This window comes from Scyliorhinus canicula, chromosome 20 (genome assembly GCF_902713615.1).
Source record: "Scyliorhinus canicula chromosome 20, sScyCan1.1, whole genome shotgun sequence".
In the NCBI taxonomy this organism is placed as follows: domain Eukaryota; kingdom Metazoa; phylum Chordata; class Chondrichthyes; order Carcharhiniformes; family Scyliorhinidae; genus Scyliorhinus; species Scyliorhinus canicula.
In genome coordinates, this window is record NC_052165.1 from 89,834,054 (window position 1) to 89,854,566 (window position 20,513).

Here is a 20,513-nt window from a genome sequence, read left to right on the forward strand (position 1 = left end):
AGTAACCCCACCCGACATTAAGGGCAATTTTGGACACTAAGGGCAATTTATCATGGCCAATCCTCCTAACCTGCACATTTTAGACTGTGGGACGAAACCGGAGCACCCGGAGGAAACCCACGCACACACGGGGTGCAGACTCCTTACAGACAGTGACCCAAGCCGGAATCGAACCTGGGACCCTGGAACTATGAAGCAATTGTGCTATCCACAATGCTACCATGTTGCCCCTGACATGCATCGGTGACAAAAACGCCGAAACAGTTTATTCGTATTGAAGACAGATCTAAACTGTCACTCTACAAGGATAATCTGGACCTACAGAATACTCAAATCATACCGATATTTGCGGATCACAGCGAATCCTGCGAGAGATGTATATTTTTGAGAAAATAAGTTAAGCAAATGGGCCAACATTGCCCTGACACTAATATTATCCATGATGTGGAGATGCCGGCGTTGGACTGGGGTGAGCACAGTAAGAAGTCTTACAACACCAGGTTAAAGTCCAACAGGTTTGTTTCAAACACGAGCTTTCGGAGCACGGCTCCTTCTTCAGGTGAAGAAGGAGCCGTGCTCCGAAAGCTCGTGTTTGAAACAAACCTGTTGGACTTTAACCTGGTGTTGTAAGACTTCTTACTAATATTATCAACTAGGTTAAGGCAATGTGTCTGACAGGAGCATCCAAGGCCTTTCCACAAAAGGAGAGGCTAGCACTCAAGAGGACCCGCAATATGCAGGCAAACATTTCACACCTCCTCCTGAAACGGAGTTTCAAAGGCATCCCGATGTGTGATGGTGGGAACCCGGATGAAAAGTTGTAAAATATGATACTCAAGTTTTTTCTAAATATATTTTTTGGATGTGGCTGGGCAAGGATTTATTGCTCGCCTCTAATTGCCAAGTGGTTTCCTCATTCAAGGGTCTGTCAAATTACAGTGTGTCTGGAGCCTCGTCGAGGCCAGGCCATTTAATGGCGGCAGATTTCCTTCCCTAATGAACACAATAAGAACATCAGAACTATGAGCAGTAGGCCATCTGTCCCTTCGAGCCTGCTCCGCCATTCAGTGAGATGATGGCTGATCTTTCGTGGACTCAGCTCCACTTTTCGGCCCGAACACCAGAATCCTTTATTCCTTTATTCTTCAAAAACTATCTATCCTTATCTTGAAAACATTTAATGAAGGAGCCTTCACTGAGCAGGGAATTCCATAGATTCACAACCCTTTGGGTGAAGAAGTTCCTACTAAGCTCAGTCCTAAATCTACTTCCCCTCATTTTGAGGCTATGCCTCCTAGTTCTTCCTTCACCCGCCAGTGGAAACAACCTCCCCGCAGCTATACTATCTATTCCCTTCATGATGTTATATGTTTCTATAAGATCCTTCTAAATTACAACGAGGACTTTACCCGTAAGCCTATCCACTCAACTCTGGGATTAGCCTAGTGAATCTCTTCTGCAAACCCTCCAGGTCCAGTATATCTTTCTCAAGTAAGGAAACCAAAACTGAACACAATACTCCAGGTGTGGCCTCACTAACACCTTATACAATTGTGGCATAACCTCCCTAGTCTTAAACTCCATACCTCTAGCAAAGAAGGACAGAACTCCATTCGCCTTCTTAATCACCTGCTGCACCCATAAACCAATTTTGTGCGACTCATGCGTTAGGACACCCGGGTCTCTCTGCACAGCAGCATGCTTTAATATTATTTAATTTAGATAATTTAGATAATAATCCATTTTGTTGTTATTCCTACCAAAATGGATAACCGCCCATTTGTCAACATTGGATTCCATCTGCCAGACCCTGGCCCATTCGTTTAAACCATCCAAATTCCTCTGCAGACTTTCGGTATTCATTGCATTTTTGCTTTACCACTCATCTTAATGTCGTCTGCTGCAAACTTGGACACATTGCACTTGGTCCCGATCTCCAAATCATCTATGTAAATTGTGAACAATTTTGAACAATTGTGTGGAAATAACAGGTTAATAAAGACATGTGACTCTTTATAATAGTATTATTATTTGTTCAAGTGATCTGGCGTCCATGGAAAAATCAGTATGCGTTCATCATCCAGAACTTAGTTCGAAACAGTTAAACAATTGCTCTAGTCTGGAACGGCATGTAGACAAGACTAAGTGAGGAAGACAGATCTCCTCCACTGAGTAATCTTACTGAAACAAATGCCTTGACGGTCATCTTTGTTGAGACTAGACTTCAATGACCTCTTTTTTAATAACTTTTATCTTTGTCAAATAAGGAATTGAATTGTTGTCAGCTCCATTGGTATAATTCGAACTGATGTCCCATGACATTGGCCTAGGCGTCATCATTGCTCGCCATTAAATTCAACACACTGTCAACACATCTCTCTCAACAGAGTCAAAGTGATTAAATTACAAACACCACATCGAAAAGTGTCATTGGTTTAAAGTGTTTATTAAACAGAAAACAAACGTTCCATTGGCATTGGTTTTCGTTTGCGCCTGCAGTGTCACAGGTTACTGTTTGGGTCTTGGTAACGAGCCCAACGAGCTATTAAAGAAACATTCTTTGGAGAGAAGGTAGCGGGTGAATACAATAAATATATATCAATACATCAAGGTATTAATAACGAAGACCAAAAACAACACTGAAATGGAAAGCATTAATATGTAATGGGAAACAGTTCGATGAACTTACATGATCGGCGATATGTAAATATTCGTTACCATAAAAATGGATTGCATCAACATTTCTAGTCAATTACGCACAACCTATTGTGGCTTTGTGAGCTCAAGCTTCTTAAAAGAGGAAGCAAAACTTTGAATAAATATAGCCTTGAACACTCACAGCAACAAAATAAATTCTATTCGCAAAGGAGTTTATTTTAAACATCCAGTCAGGGTGATATTCCTTCATTATTTGGTTCGATATTCAGACTGTCAGGAGGATCACTTGCTCTCAGACCGCTGGGCTATATCAACGGGCAGCATGAGGCAACACAACAGCAGTTGTTGCCCGGCTATTTTTATAGTTACATATTCAGCAAGTGCCCCTGTCAACAAAATGTGTGCTAATATTGTCAGAAATGGGTGCGAAAGGTCATTTATGGAGTTAGCTTGCAAATCAGTCATTTCACTGAACACTGGAAATGCTCAAATAACTAAATGAATTAGGTTTGATCATAGTCTCCTGATTTATGACTAATTTCCAGAACCTCGGGTTCCTTGAAAGTGTTTATCATACTTTTGGGCAGCACGGTAGCATTGTGGATAGCACAATTGCTTCACAGCTCCAGGGTCCCAGGTTCGATTCCGACTTGGGTCACTGTCTGTGCGGAGTCTGCACATCCTCCCCGAGTGTGTGTGGGTTTCCTCTGGGTGCTCCGGTTTCCTCCCACAGTCCAAAGATGTGTAGGTTAGGTGGATTGGCCATGATTAATTGCCCGTAGTGTCCTAAAAAGTAACGTTAAGGGGGGGGGGGGGTTGTTGGGTTACGGGTATAGGGTGGATACGTGGGTTTGAGTAGGGTGAACATTGCTCGGCACAACATCGAGGGCCGAAGGGCCTGTTCTGTGCTGTACTGTTCTATGTTCTATGTTCTATACTATGAACTGCATATTTGGATAGTGTGTGTGATCTACTTATCTTCCTATATTTTAGAAGGCATTGGAATTGAGTGCTTTGGCATTCAACACATCTGTTGGCTGTGGAACCTCACATCAAGAACACTCACACAATGGTCGAACTTCAATCTAATTTGTTTTCAATAATTTTTTTTAAACTGATATGAAAGAAAAGGCTAATGTGCAAATAAGATTCCCAATTTTCCTCAACTTGAAAAATGAAAGCTCCGTTCTGACCTGTATCACCTACTGTCTCACGCCTCTTATTATATTCTCACAGACGACTTAAAAATTGGTGGAGTTGCGGATAATAAAATGGATTGTCAGAGGACACAACAGAATATAAACTGGTCTTGGGCGGAGAAATGGCAGATGGAGTTTAATCCAGACAAGTGTGAAGTAATGCACTTTGGAAGATCCAATGCATGTATGAATTACCCAATAAATGGTAGAACTCTTGCGGGTATTGACAGGCAGAGAGATCTGGGCGTGCATGTCCACCGATCACTGAAAGTGACAACGCATGTGGATAAGCTGGTCAAGAAAGCATACGGCAGGCTGGCCTTCATCGGTCGGGGCATTGAATATAAGAATTGGCAAGTCATGTTGCAGCTCTACAGAACCCTAGTTAGGCCTCATTTGGGATATTGTGTACAATTCTGGTCACCCCGCTACCAGAAGGATGTGGATGCTTTGGACGGAGTACAGTAGCGGTTTACTACGATGTTGCCTGGTATGGAGGGCTTTAGCTATGAGGAGAGATTAGATAAACTCGGTCTGTTCTCACTGGACGACAGAGGTTGAGAGGCGACCTGTTAGATGTCTACAAAATTATGAGTGGCATAGACAGAGTGGATAGACTGATGCTCTTTCCTCGGGTAGGAGAATTTAGTACGGGACTTAGGTTTAAAGTGAAGTGGGGAAAACTTTAGAACAGATGTGCGAGGCAAGTTCTTTACAGACGGTGTTAAATATATAGTACGACTTACATGGGGAGGTGGTGGGAAAAGGTACCGTAGTAACATTTAAGGGGCGTCTAGACAAATCTATGAATAGGGTGGGAAAGGAAGGATAGGGACTCCGTAAGTGCAGATAATTTTAGTTTAGGCAGGTTCCATGGTTAGCGCAGGCTTGGATGTTCTAAGGGCCTGTTGCTTTGCTGTATTGATCTGTGTTCTTTTTTCTTTATTCTCTTACTTCACTCTTGTCGGTTCATGTCTAATCTGCCACCCCGATTTCCCTTTCTTCTGACTATATATAATTCCGCCAATTTTAGAAATGCATTCCCAGCAACTCTTCCATTCCTCTCTGCTCCCTTACTTTTCCCCACTCTCTTCTTTCCTGGTCAACGGCACTCCAGATCTTTTGCACATATTCTGGAATTAAAACCCACTCAGCAGTAATTACACAGGAACTGAATTATTATCTCAAAGGATCAATGCCACCCATTGTGGTCCTACGTTATATGTTGGATGTCCACTCCAAATGCTTCTTTCCCTGAGTCTATTTAGGGAAAGAGACAGACTGTCAAAACATTCCATCTTGTATTCATCAAGATTGCAATTCCAACACCCATTGGAGTCCTCGTGTCAACCAATCATCTCGCGGAATATTAATTCCTGCCCCCCCGTCACTGTTGAGAATTCCTCCAGAACTATCCTGATGAATTTAAGGCAAAAATAAATCTTAACAGGACGCCTCCTTTTCCAGCAAGACTCACTTTTAATACGACCAAACGATTGTTTATTACAATAACTTAATACCGCCTTCATCATTTCTTTCTTGCTCTTCTGAGTGTATCCGATAGACATTCTTTCTCTCATTAATTAAAGCTATTAATCCATCTTTGGACACATCGACATTCAAACTTGCACTGATTACTTTGTAACCAAATCGAACTGTCTGATTGCTGCCAAATATAGCAAAGCTCCTTGGTAGGTTCTTATGAATAAAGTTAAAAAGCGCAAACATGCTTAGCAAAACAGGTGCAATCTGTGCAAATTTGAATACTCTAAATAAATTTGAACTGCAACAGCTATTAAGAATCCTGCAAGTGTCGAAAATCGTATTCAGCACAAGTATTTTGCGGGTCTTCAGGGTGACTTGTTTAAGGAATACGCTTGCCGTATAATCTTTTCAGTATGGTTTGGTCACCTTCAAAGATGCATAAGTGACATCCTCATTCTCCTTATTTGCAACTTCCACACGGGTTTCCTGGGAAAGCAGTAACAAAACGGCAAAAGTGAATTATGTTATCCATCCTTCGAGTCATCTATTTGTTTGCATCTCTCCTGCTCACCTCCATCTACCTGTCCACCTTTGAACCTTTTCTCCATCACTCCACATGCCTTTCTGTCTCCCACAGTCTTTCTTTTCCAAGTTCTTTTTTTCATCAATGCCCATGCATTCTATTTATGGTTCTCGCTCTCTGATAGTGTCTTCCTTTCTCTCCCAAGTTCTCTCTCTCCCATTCTTTCTCTTATATGTCCTCCATCTCTGTCCCAGGATTTCGCTCGCTCGACCCCTCTCTTCCACTCATTGCCCCATATTCTCTCGCACTGTGTACATTTCGCTACCACTGCCTCTCTCTCTGCCCCACGCTCGCTGTCTCATCTCTCTATCACATGTTCGTTCTCTTTCTCGAACGTTACTCTTTTTATCCCACCCATGTGCTCTCACTCTTGCTCCCCCGTGCGCGCTTTCTGTGTGTGCCCCCCCCCCCCCAATGTTTTATTATTCTCTTCTCTGTCACTCCATGTGAACACAGTTTTCCCCTCGCGTGCTCCCCCTCTCTCTTTCTCTCTTTATCACCTTGTCCCTCGCCACATGTTATAGAAACAGAGAAAATAGGTGCAAGAGTAGGCCATTCGGCCCTTTTAGATTGCAGCACCATTCAATATGATCACGGCTGATCATTCAAATTCAGTATCCCACTCACGATTTCTTTAGATACGCCTTGCTCCCTTTAGACGTAACATCCAAGTCCAGGTACCTCCTGAATATATCCAACGAACTGTCCCCAATAGCTTCCTGCGGTGGAGGATAACCTCATATTTACTCATATCATATTGCATTTGCCAAGCATTTTCCCACTCAGCCAGCCTGTCCAATCACACTGCATCCTCTTTGCTTCCTCCTCACAGCACACACTGCCATCCAGCTAAGTGTAATCTGCAATGGGTCTTTGTCAAGAGCCTTTTGAAAGTCCATATACACAACATCTACTGGTTCACCCTTGCCACTCTACTGGTCACATTCTCAAAAATTCCAGAAGATATGTCAAGCATGATTCCCTTTAGTGAATCTGTGCTGACTTGGACCACCCCTGTCCCCGCTTTCTAAATGCTCTGTTATTTCATCCTTAAGAACTGACTCCAGGATTTTACCCACCACCGACGTCAGTCTAACCTGTCTAAAATTCCCGTTTTCTCTCTCCTTCCTTTTTTTAAAAATCCATTGCAACTCTCCCAAAATCAATAGAATGCTGGAGAATAATCACCAATGCGTCCACTATTTCTAGGGCCACTTCCTTGAGTACTCTGGGATGCAGAGCATCAGGCCCTGGGGACTTATCGGGCTTTATGCCATCAATTTCCCCAATACAATTTTCTGGCTACTAAAGATTTCCTTCAGTTCCTCCTTCACGCTAGACCCTCTGTCCCTTGTTATTCCGGGAAGGTTATTTGTGTCCTCCTTAGTGAAGACAGACCCAAAGTATTTCTTCAACTGGTCTGCCATCACTTTGTTGCCAATTATGAATTCACCTGATTCTAACTATAAGTCTTGTTCGCTTCACATATCTATAGAAGCTTTTGCAGTCTGTTTTTGTTTTCCTGCATGCTTACTCCCGTATTCGTACTCGTGGGCAGCGCCGTAGCATAATGGTTAGCATAGTTGCTTCACAGCTCCAGAGTCCCAGGTTCGATTCCCGGCTTGGGTCACTGAGTGTGTGGAGTCCGCACGTTCTCCCCGTGTGTGCGTTGGGTTTCCTCTGGGAGCTCCGGTTTCCCACAGTCGAAAGATGTGCGGGTTAGGTGGATTGCCCATGGTAAATTGCCCTTAGTGTCCGCATAAAAGGTTAATTGGGGTTACTGGGTTAAGGGGATGGGGTGGAGGAGGGCTGTGCTTGAGTGGAATGCTCTTTCCAAAGGCCCTGTGCAGACCCGATGGGCCGAATGGCCTCATTCTGCACTGCAAATTCTGTGATATTCTATTTTCCCCTTCCGAATTTAACTCTCGACCACCCTTTGTCGAGGAACCCACTAGAGAGCAGTCGATCGGCAGGCTTGTTTCTTTGACATTTATTGCCCTTTTCGAATTGTGATTTAATTTGGCCCTTTTTGATTTTTGTCTTTGGTTTCTCGGCCTTCCACTTTTCCGTTTGCTTACTGTTCTTTCTGCCCCCATCTTACATCCCTCCGACTTCCTTTCTTGGTTTCCATCCCCTGTAATGTTAGTTTAAACCCTCACCAACAGCACTAGCAAACACTACCTCTCTCTCTATCCACCATGTTGTCTCTTCCCCTCACCCAAATTTCTCTCTCTCTCCTATATTCCCTCTCTCTTCCTCCCGCTCTCTGCAGATCACTCTTGCAATCCTGTGTCCCATTGAGTTCTCTTTCCCATATTTTCTCTGCCCATACGCTCTCTTTCTCATGCACCCTAGCTCTCTTACCCATTCTCGCTCTCTTCTCTCCCCAAACGACGACATTATTCTCACTGTTCAAAGCTCTCTGTCTCATTTTATGTCCCCCTCTCTGTCCATTACCCCCGTCTTCCAATGTTTACTTCCTCTCTCTCCCCATATTCTTTCACCCACAATGCTTTCTGGCTCTCGCACATGAACACACAAACTCACTTTGCTCGTACAATGTTTCTCTCTGCCACCCCCGATATTATCAACCCCATGATATCTATCCCCTCCTACCAATGTTGCTTCTAGATTCGTATATATTGTCTCCACCTCCTTTCTCTATCGCATGTTCTCACCCATTCTCTTGCGAATGTTCTATCACACTCTATCTCCATCTTTCTTCCCTCCCATCCTATATGCTCTCTCACCGACATTCTTTATCTCCCATTCTCTTTCTCTTTCTCATGCTGCCTAACTTTCTACCATGTACTGTTTCGCTCGCACACAATGTTATATGTTTTTTCTCGCACCTTTTCACTCTGTCTCTATCTCCTTTATCTGTATTTATTCTCTCTCTCTCCTGTGTTTTCACACTTTCTGTTCCTCCTTGTGAGACTCACTCGCTCCCCAAATGTACCTCTCCCACGTGTTGCCTCTCTCACTCCCTCCCAAGGTTCCTCCTCTCTTTCTCTCTCTTGTTGTTTTTATCTCTCTGCTCTGTCGTCTTCTCACCCTTTCTCCCGCCAAAACGTTGTTCTCACTCTCGCTTTCCTTCTAACTTGAAGATTCTCTGCCATGTTTTTCTTCTTCTGTCTCTCTCGACCTCCCTCCATCTCCCTCATTCAATCACTCAATAAATCACTCACTAATGAATTTCCTTCCTGACATGATATGTTGTGTCTCTCTCACTCATGTTCTTTTCTCTGTCTCACCCCTGTTCTCTTCCTCATATCACTCCCATCATCGCTCTCCGGCTCGGCTTCTCTCTCATTCTCTCAACTCCATGCTCTAGCTCTCCTCTCTCTATCGACTCTTCTCCCCCTCTCTCCCAAGTTCCTTATCTCTTGTTGCTTCTCGCCCATGTGCCCTACCTCACCTCTCCCTATCGATTGTTCCCATTCTCTCCCTCCCGTGCGTGTTCTGTTTTATTCCCGCCCATAGTGTTGTTTGTCTTCCCTCTCTCACTCGCCCATGAATTTCTTTCTCTACATATATTTAGCTACCACATGTGTATACGGGTTCTCGAATAATCTCTCTCCCATCGCTGTATTGTTTCTCTTCTCTCCATCTCCCACCTTCCCCAACGTATCGTTCTCCCTCTCCCATGTTTTGTTAGTTCTCCCGCCATCATCTTCTTCTTCTTGCTCTATTCCCAATGGTCTCCCTGCTCCTGATGCGCTCCCTACCTCCATCCATCGATCCATTTCTCTCTCTTTCTCTCCCTCTGTAACTCTCTCCCCTACTCCTTAATGGTGTCTCCCCGATTCTATCGCATGTTCTCTCTCTCTCTCTCTTTTTCTCTATATCGTATAACTATATATTTCTATCCCCCTTTAAACCCATGTTCCCTGTCTGTAAGCCCATGTTCTTTTCCTCTCTCGCTCATCGATATGCCCCATGTCCTGTTCCCTGTTTCCTTTGTTCTCCTCCATTCCCTGTTTCTACGCTCTCTCGTGCTCTCTCTCCCTCTCCCATTCTCTCTTTCTACCAACTCTCTCTCTCCCCCCAATATTGCCGCTCTGCGCTCGATCTTCCACGTTCTCTCTCTTCCCCATGTTGCATTTCTCTCTCTCCATTTCCTTTACGTTACCTCCCTGTCTGCCAGGTTGCCTTTCTCCATTCTCTCTATATTCGATATTCTCATTCTCTTCCTGGCATGTTCTCGCTTTCAAACCTTCTCCCTTATTTCTTTTCCCACTCTCTCGCTGTTATATATCCCTCCTTCTCTCTAATTCTCCCACGTATCCCATATTCCTTCCTCTATGTTATCTCGCTCTTTGACATGTACTCCCGCTCTCTCTATCGCCCATGCTGTCTGTTTCTCGCTTTACCATATTCTCTCTCAATTATGTTTTCTCTTTTTCTCTTTTCGAAGTTCTGTGTCTCCCATTTTTCTCTATCTTTATCCAAAATTCTATCTCACAAGTTCTTATTTTTCACTAAATAAACTTGTCCCATCTCTCACTTTTTATATATTTAGTCCTCTCAGACATATGCTTATGGTAGCCTATCAACCCTTCCTTCTAAGTTTTAGATCTGGCAGTCAGCCAGCTAAGTTTTAATTTCCAGGTCCTATCGATGGAAATTGTGCTTTCCTCGAACCATTCTGCCCAGTTACGCTGTTGTGTCGATGCACATTTGTTAATAACAGCTTCTAACCACCCAATAATCAGAAGTGTCGGTTCCCCTACCTTCGCTGGTAGTTTTGTGCCAGGAAAAGTGGCGGGATCTGTTTCTTTCCGACGGAGGACTTCCAGGTTCAAAGATGCGTAGGTTATTTCCTGATCATTGTTCTCTGGTACTTCAGACTGGAGACCCTGCAACGAACAACACATACAAGAAAACTAAGCAAGGGCTAATTATTAGAAATAAGTCAAACTGAAAATCTCGAAAGCTAGATTTCTATTACAGGTGCCAGAACAATCTATCCTGTTGACTAAACGAGATATAAATTCAGATGCTGTTTCCAAAAAAAATGAACGAAGTATTAAATCAAAGGTGTAATTCAGGAACATTATAATTTCACTCATTAGGGTTTGCAAACAATTGTGTTGGCACCACATTTCAGGAAAAATGATTCTGGCTTAGAAAATTGTACAAATCTCGATAACTGGTACATCACTGGCACCTTGGTCATCTTGGGGAAGTTGGGATCTAACGGATTTCTGTTGCAGGCAGAGCGTGGGTTGTGGCATATTGTTATTGTTACTGACCAATAGGCAGATGATCAAGGGTCAAGCTCTCGGCACACGGGTTCAAATTCTACCACAGCTGGTGCTAGAATTTATATTCAATAAAAATCTGGGTATATTGGTGGTTTCACTGACCTGGTTCACAAATGCACCTTTAAGGAAACAAATGTTCGTTTTTTATTTGGCATATTCCAGAATTAGAGCCACGGTGATGTGGTGTAAACAGAAATGTCGTCTGAATTGGATAAGCAAGCCATTCATCTCAAGGCGGGTGATCCGTTTTTTGAGAAAACGCTGCCGGGGACAAAACCCGAGAAAGAAGAAGGAAAACTAAAAAAAAGAAAATATCCAGAAATACATAAAGAATAAGAAAGACAGACGGAGAGAGAGTTTAAAAAAATCTACATTATGGTGAAGGGTCATTGAATTTACTTCGAAACGACAGATTTGACAAAAAATAATGGGATGCTACCTGCCCCAACAACAGGTAGGAATCTGCCGAGAGACAGAAGTGGCTAGGATTCAAATGGCTGGATGTGATATGTCTCACCGAATAACGATATAAGATGGCAGTTCAGACGAGAACATGTTGTTTATCGACTCTGAGTAGAAACAGCTTGCACAGACGATTGGGAAGATCCATGAGATATAGATATGTTAATGCCGAGAGTGAAGGAAGTTGATTGCGGCAGACTACATACATTACCAAAGCAGGGCAAGGGTACAATTGGCCGGACCCTGGGATAAATGGCAGGCCAGTTAGCACCCAGCAGCTCGAGGAATCAGGCATGCTAATTTATCAGCTAACACCCTCAAAGTGTTTGAGCCAAGGCAATGCAAAAAACTTTCTGAAGACAGTTTAACAAATCATCGCTGGGCCTGGAAAAGACATTTCCTGGACTCGATTACCACCCTGTACTTTTGGTAAATATAAGATGTTGTAACGTATCGATTTATTAGAGTTTGGTGTTGTTTGGGAGACGCGTTAATCCGAAGGATGTCAGGGATTGAAGATATATTTTGGAAGAAGGGGTACATTTTACATCAACTGCAAGTCCCTGCACAGTAAGTGATATAGCTCAGAGTAGAGTAGAACATTCCTGTGGGTGTGTATTTTTTTGTCTTTTACTTTTATCAACAAGCTTTAATAATTGTGACAAGACGACTCGGCTGCTTATTCTTACGGGAATTTCACTTGTCTTCACACAACAAAATAAAAATAAAATTATAGAAGGCAACAACCCGGGGGAAAAGTTGGTATAGTCTCGCGGGTAACATAAGTCTGCCTCGTTACAGACAAACTGAGAAAGATAGAGTAATATACAAAGGGAACATTCGACATAAGAAATGAGACATGATATCGATGTGGAAACAGAAAGCCTTTAAAATGCAGTGCCAAATATGAGATGATACTGTGCATCGCCAGGCACGAGCTGTCTCACTTACACCTTGATAAACGTAAATAAAACTGTATGACAAGTGAACTTTGACCCGAAAGAGCCAGATATCTGGGGGCTTTGTGAGGATTCAGTGGGAATGGGTTCATGAATGGAGCGTTAAGCTCAGTGTCATTGTTAATTAACACCGTCCCATAACGTTGGCAAAGGAAGGTAATAGAATCAACCCCTATTTTTGATAGTAACTATTATTATTAATCCAATGACTTGACTCTCAATAACTAGCACAAGGAAGCACGGAAAGGGCTGTCAGTGTCACAGAAAAATGGAGGGCCCTGGTGAGCACACGGTCCAGTTGCAAACTAACCTTACTTCTTTAAAGGGCACATATATAACACCCAAAGATCATGCACCATTAATGACAATGGAATTAATAGTTAAAATAAGACAGTATAAAGATAGATGTTAGAGGCAACATTCAGTTAATAACCACAACGTTTATGGAAAATAAAATAAGCAATTGAATTTGCAATGCTAAAATTACAAGCAGAATCCAAAGGTAATATCAAATTGAACACGAAAACATGTTATAAACATATGAAGTGGCAGAACTGTACAGCGATAATCTCCATGCTTCGGTGCGCCATTAGTTCCAATGCGGTGCTATATGCACATAACTCTGACATGCTATTGTATGGGTGGGTACGCGTGGGTATCAGATGTATAACAGTGACTTGATGTCAATGTCACCATTTTTGAGCCCGCCATTGCAGCCGATGCCCGTACTTAAATCTAAGAAGATGAACATTCATTCAGCAGCTGGAAGCTGCTCGCTCCCACCCCACAGCAAGGCGCGAGCACGCGCGCGCACACACCACCAGCGCTCTTCCAAAGTTTTGCGAACTTCGACCTGATCGTGTTCTTCCATGACTTGGTCGGATATAAATAACATTTTTTTCTTTAATGAATTTAGAGCACCCAATTCTTTAACATTTTAAAAGAATGTTAAGTGGACAAGGTTTGAGATCCAGGGTCCCTGCTTGGAGAATGAAGTCATAAGATTATTAGGTTTTGAACCAAAATAAACTTGACTATACAATGTCAGGAAGATTTTTTTTTAAACATACATTACCAACCTGGTACTTCAACATTCTGATTAACTATGTGGTACATATCAATAACAGGTAGTTCAACAGACCACATTGTACAATAAATCCGACCGAAACAGGTTCTATCGATTTATCAGCAAACCCTCCCAAATGTTATTAACTCTATGTGTCTAACAATCGCATTTTCGTTTTCTGATCCTCTCTCTCTCTCTCTAATTCACTCTCTCTCTCTCTCTCTCTCTCTATTTCTCTCTGTCATCCGCTCAAATGTTTGCTGCTAGGCCTATTTCCCCAAAGTTGGCTTGAAATAATAACAATATTTGATTGCATGCTTACGTTTGCCTCCGGATTTAATGGCCCACTCTGGCTATGATCTGAAAAGCAAAAACACGTATTTTTGTTCCAATTTAAGCATGTCATCGGGAGAATAAATTACCAGGTATGCCCTTTGCCCACTGGGATAAGCGTCCTGAGAGATTGGTGGTTAGTTCTGGAAATTTTAATTCTAATTCGATCATTTGCAGTCGAGTCAGCCAAGACAGCTGCAAGCGTGGAGACTGTTTAGAAGCGGCACAATAGCCCCACCACTACACCCCCCCCCCCCCCACTCCCAACACAAACACACACGCCGGTCGTACATGGGAAACTGTAGAACGAACATTCCTATTTTCCTCTACATTAACTCCTGAGGATAATTTTACTGGACTGTAAATACATATCCCAGAAAGAAACACTAACACCTGATTAAGATTTTCCAAAACACCAAACAGAAAGTAGAATTCAGCTGGACTTTATAACTGGGATGCTTTTCAATTTAGGGATTTCGTCATGGCCGCCCCTTGTCCATGTGACACCAAGGCAACAATGCGAAACGGGAGTCCAATGTTAATTATTTAAATTCCTTGTGGAATGCCATTGAACAAAGTTGGCGGACAAAGCAGAAATTATAACAGTGCTATCAAAAAATAGGTGCTGGACAAATAATGAAGCCGGTTTGGTATTATCTGTGGAGGGAGAGAGAGAGTTATAGTTTCGAGTTCAATCTGGCTTTTCTTGGATGTCCGGAATTTGCGTTTTAAAGACGAGTCATTCCGACTCCAAATGTAAACTCTGTCTCCCCACAAAGGCTAGAAGACATGCTGAAGTTGTGTTTCCGAGCATTTGTTGTTTTTGTACAGGTCAGATCTGTAGCATTTGCAGTATTTTAGTTTAATCTTGACATTGGTAACATTTTCTAGGCAACAATTACCATTGCATATAAATATATTCTAAATTAGGTCTACCAAATACAAATATTAGAACTAATCATTAAAACCATCAAGGCAGCAAGACGAACCATGTTAAACTGTCACCTTCATTAACGCATGATGTGAGTGTCAATACTATTGTACTTACGCACGAGATCTGCAGTTCCCTGATTGGACATTCCATTTTCAGATACTGTGCATCTTTAATGATACAAAATTATAATTTGTATAAGAAAATGCATAATGACTTGCACGACTAGAAGAACATGTTGAACTTTGGTCAAGTGGGTAACATTTTGTGGTTACTTTTCTTACACATCCGAACATTCTAGAACAACATGCAATCTCAGTACCTGGGTATATTATGTCGTTTTGATTTTCCTGAAAGAAAACAAAATAATAGGAAATATATGACACATTCTCGGAAGTTGCCCAAATGATCATTATTTTTCACTTGTCAACTTTATACGAATGAAATACATTGAGATGTCTAATGCATTGCCATTAATTGCCTGCAGAAACAAATAGGAGCGGTGACTAATGCACGCTCTATGGTGCCAACGATTATCAAGTCAAATTATAATAAAATTGAAATCATTAGTTGCCACTAACAAATTTAGTTCCTGTACAAAATGAACCGAAACTGCAGCCAAAACAACTCTCAACATGCATTTGTAGTTGCATTGAGGAATTTCATCCTGGTGTTTTTACTCCATATTTTACTCCTGATGCTCCTAAAATGTATCCTGGTTCCCGTCCCTCAGTATTACTCTATCAGCTTCCTCGCGATTACGCATCACGCCTGCCTTCATTGAATGGTCTATCCCCTTTTAACTGCGAGGGAAATTTAGGCGAAATATTCGAAATGTCAGCACTCCCTATCTAAGGGAACTCCTACTGAGGGTGGCGATGATGGAGTGTGTAAAGAGCTAGATTGTGACGAGAGGTTTAAAACTTGGGAAGTACCTGGTTGCATGGTTATGGCAACTTTCTCTGAACGATATACATAGAATTTACAGTGCAGAAGGAGGCCATTCGGCCCACCTAGTCTGCGCTGGCTCTTGGAAAGAGTACCCTACCCAAGGTCAACACCTCCACCCTACCCCCATAACCGAGTAACCCCACCCAACACAGGGCAATTTTGGAAACTAAGTGCAATTTATCATGGCCAATCCACCTAACCTGCACATCTTTGGACTGTGGGAGGAAACCGGAGCACCAGCAGGAAACCCACGCACACACGGGGAGGATGTGCAGACTCTGCACATAGAGTGACCCAAGCCGGAATCGAACCTGGGACCCTGGAGCTGTGAAGCAATTGTACTATCCACAATGCTACCGTGCTGCCTTCAAACGAAGATGCGCAGTCGGCAGGATCCGAACCTGGGCGGGGAAGCCCCAATGGATTTCCAGTCCAGTGATGAATTGTGCAATGGGTGTGGATGCACAGACGGCACAAGGACCATATGTGGCTGTTAGTAGGATTCTGCTATTCTTGAGGTTGTTGAAAATGCAATGTTGAAATAAAAATCGATTTGATGAATTGTTTGAAAAACAAACACGGAAGAGGAAAAAAGCAAAGAATAAATAACCGCAGAAGTGCACTAAATATATAATTCTCTCTCTCACACACTCTCTCTCTCTCTCAAAATGTTAATGTTTTGTGTTACGTAAAAGCAAATCAAATGCTAAATCGGAAAATTAAGAAACAAATAATGATCGTGTTGCGGTGTGAATGGCTGGAGAGTGGCAGGGAAAATGCGAGTTAAGTGGCTCCGTCGATAAACCAAATTAAAAGTCCGACGTTAAATCAACAGTTCCGAATTACAAATTGAACGATATTTTTTCGGCCAAAGGGAAGGATTCAGACTGAGGGAGAACACTGCAACCGAGTAACGGTGTTCGCCAAGTTAAGGTTGCAGGTGTTGGCTTCAGGTTTTCTGTTTAAACCTTGATTTGGAGACAAAATAAGTAGAATTCTCAAGGGCGTGTCAAGGACGAAACCAATTGAGGTGAGTTTGCAGCACATTGTATGTGAAGACTATTCTAAATACAGATCGTTCAAATTCAGAGAGGGGATCGTGCCTTAGAGACACAGGGAGTATTAACATTGGAAGAAAAGATGGAATGAGGCGGAATAGAGGATAGAATTATGATACAGGTAACTGAGGGAAGAGGGCCAGTGAGTGATTCAACTGTTGTTGCAGCCCCTTTATGCGGGCCTCAAGGGATAAAGTTAACTTGCAAATTACCCAAGACAAAGTTTAATTGTTTGCTTAACTATAACTGTCGACAAAAGTAATGCTGCATTTGAATTGATGGTTGTTAACAGGTCACATCAATCTTTGAGATATTTAAGTGCATAGCTGTAGCGCTTTTTTGAAGGATACTTACTTCCATTTGCGAGGAAGAAAAACACAACGGCGGCAAGCAGTACAAAGATTATCGCGGCTGCAATTCCCAGCGTTGCCTGCAGGGGAAAGGCAGTTTTGTCCCCTATATGGTGATTTAAAATAGAACATCTGTAAGACGTAATACTAAATGAAATTTTTGAATGTAATTCGATGCATTGGTAGCTTTAGAAGCTTTTGCAAGTCAATCGTGTGCTGAACAGCAGATGAACAGCATAGTATCCTGCACCCTAACATGAGGGTTATTGCTCCAAACAGCGAAATAACAGTAGGTAAACAATACAGATCTTGAATTGGAACCTTTAAAAACGGTGGGGGGGGGGGATTAAGTTGAATTCCCGTTAAATGGAGTCAACGATTTGAATGAATTTTGTTGCCAGCCATGATGGTCCCTATTGTAGATCTAAGTATCTGAAACTACACAAAATGGCTGCTGGCCAGACGATCGAAACCCTCCAACATGACAGAGCAATTTGTGATGAATTGCCCTGGCAGAGATCTTACGAGAGGAATGCCAGGAGCCTATCGGGCAGGCACCACAGGACATGTGTATGTGTTAAAAACAAACAGCATAGAAGATCTACAAGGAAAGCATTGGACACAATTGGCGTAAGATGCGCCCAGAGGCTCCACTGAGATTGAAGCGAACTTGATATGGGCAAATTACCAAACACCCAAACAAATCAAAGATTCTAATAGGCGCAGAAAAGAAGAAAATAGTCCGGTTGGGGAAAATCTTGAACATCCCTGCCATGGGGAAAATGAAGGAATGCTTCCACGTTTGATGATGTTTAAACATGATTGTCTATAATATGCGTAGTTGCCTGGAGAACGTCAGTTCAAAATAGTCTTCAAATTTTAATAGAAACAGCCAACCAGTGTTAGCCTGTTTTCGGGCCAATGAGCGCCTAATGCAATCTGCATAAAGTTAATGCGATGTGACATTGTGAATGATCTGCCTATCCAATGTGCATGATGCAAGTAAGTTTAATAATAATTTCTCTGTTACTGCAGACGACACAAAAATATGTGGAACAGTAAGTTGCAATGAGGAAATAAAAAACATTACAAATGGATATAGATATGTTCGGAAGTTGGCCAAGATGTGGCAGATGGAGCTTAACGTTCATAAGTGTGAGGTCATGCATTTTAGACCGTAAGACCATAAGACATAGGAACAGAATTAGGCCACTCGGCCCATCGAGTCTGCTCCGCCATTCAATCATGGCTGATATTTTTCTCATTCCCATTCTCCTGCTTTCTCCCATAACCTCTTATCGCCTTACTAATCAAGAACCTATCGATCTCTGACTGAATGACACTCAGTGATTTGGCCTCCACAGCCTTCTGCGGCAAAGAGTCCCATAGATTCCCCACACTCTGGCTGAAGAAATTCCTCCTCATCTGTTTTAAAGGATTGTCCCTTCAGTGTGAGATTATGTCCTCTGATTCTAGTGTTTCCTACTAGTGGAAACATCCTCTCCACGGCCACTCTACCCAGGCCTCGCAATATCCAGTAGGTTGAATACGATCCCTCCTCATTCTTCTAAACTCCAACGAGTGCAGACTCAGAGTCCTCAAGCATTAAACATCCGACAAGTTCTTCATTAGCGGGATAATTCTTGTGATCCTCCTCTGGACCCTCTTCTTGGCCAGCACAGTCTTACTCAGATACGGGGCCTAAAACCGCTCACAATTCTTCAAATGGGGTCTGACCAGAGACTTACACAGCCTCCGAAGGACATCCCTGGTCTTGTATTCTAGCCCTCTCGATATGAATGCTAACATTGCATTGCCTTCCTAACTGCCGACTGAACCACGTGATAACCTTATGAGAATCTTGCACAAGGACTCCCAAGTATCTTTGTGCATCTGACTGCCTTAGCTTTTCCCCATTTAGGAAATAGTCTATGCCTCCATTCACCCTTCCAAAGTACATAATCTCACACTTTTCCACATTGTACTCCATCTGCCACTTCTTTGCCCACTCTCCTACCCTGTCCAAATGCTTCTGCAGCCCCCTTGTTTCCTCAATACTATCTGTCCCTCTACAGATCTTTGTATCATCTGCAAACTTAGCAACAATGCCTTCAGTTCCTTCTTAAAGATCATTAATGTATAGTGTAAAAAATTGTGGTCCCAGCACAGAACCCTGCGGCACACCACTAATCACCGGCTGCCACCCTGAAAAATACCCCTTTATCCTCATTATCTGCCTTCTGCAGGTCAGCCAATCCTCTACATCGTCTATAAATTGGGAAGACAACTCATTGTATAAATGTGGAGAGATTTTGCGGTGCTCCGTTGCAGAGGAATATGTGTGTCCTCATTCATGATTCAGAGAAAACCTGCATGCAAAATATAATAAATATTGCAAATGGAATGTTGACATTCATAGCTAATGGAATAGAGTATAAACGTGAGGAAGGGTTGCAATTATAACCGGCATTGCCGAGACCAAACCTCGAGTATTTCGCACAGTTTAAGTCCTCTTATTTGAACAAACATATAGTGGAACTACATGTTAACTCGGTTGATTCTGGAGATGAGGGGTTTGTCGTGAGGAGGGAAATTGAACAGTTTAGTCTTAGACACTCGAGTGTTAAGAAGAATGGGCGATATCAAATTGAGATGCACAAGATGATGAAAGGTAATAGATAAAAGGGGCTGGTTTAGCTCACTCGGCTAAATCACTGGCTTTTAAAGCAGATCAAGCAGGCCAGCAGCAGTTCGATTCCCGTACCAGCCATCCTGGACATGCGCCGGAATGTGGCGCCTATGGGCTTTTCACAGTAACTTCATTGAAGCCTACCCGTGACAATAAGTGATTTTCATTTATTTTTTCATTTTTCGTAAGGATAAAGTCGACATGGAGCGGATTATTCCTCCGCCGGAATGAGAGGTCATAGTCTCAGGATATGATGTAGCAAATTTAAAAGTGTTGAGGAGAAATTACTTCTTCCAAATGGTTGTGAATCTGTGGGATTCGGGATCATTCGGGATCATTCGGTGGACGTTGGGACAGAGAGTAACTTTAAGAAGGAGTTAGACAGGTTTTTAATTAGTAATGGGTTGACGGGCTATGGAGAATGTGCAGGCTGTGAAGTTCAGGCCAGGGTGACGGTAGCATTGTGGATAGCACAATCGCTTCACAGTTCCAGCGTCCCAGGTTAGATTCTGGCTTGGGTCA

General features: G+C 42.6%; 1 protein-coding gene across 1 annotated transcript in view; it reads right to left on the minus strand.

The window, feature by feature from the left end:
- Positions 1–4,788: 4,788 nt before the first annotated feature.
- LOC119955052 overlaps positions 4,789–20,513 on the minus strand; it is a 104,355-nt gene continuing 88,630 nt past the window's right edge. The window contains exons 7-12 of the mRNA XM_038780890.1: positions 17,307–17,408; positions 15,266–15,293; positions 15,061–15,113; positions 14,002–14,039; positions 10,659–10,784; positions 4,789–5,828 (exon numbers count right to left, since the gene is read on the minus strand). Coding sequence (XP_038636818.1) covers positions 5,751–5,828; positions 10,659–10,784; positions 14,002–14,039; positions 15,061–15,113; positions 15,266–15,293; positions 17,307–17,408 — 425 coding nt within the window. The 3' untranslated portion in view covers positions 4,789–5,750. The remainder of the gene's footprint in view (positions 5,829–10,658; positions 10,785–14,001; positions 14,040–15,060; positions 15,114–15,265; positions 15,294–17,306; positions 17,409–20,513) is intronic.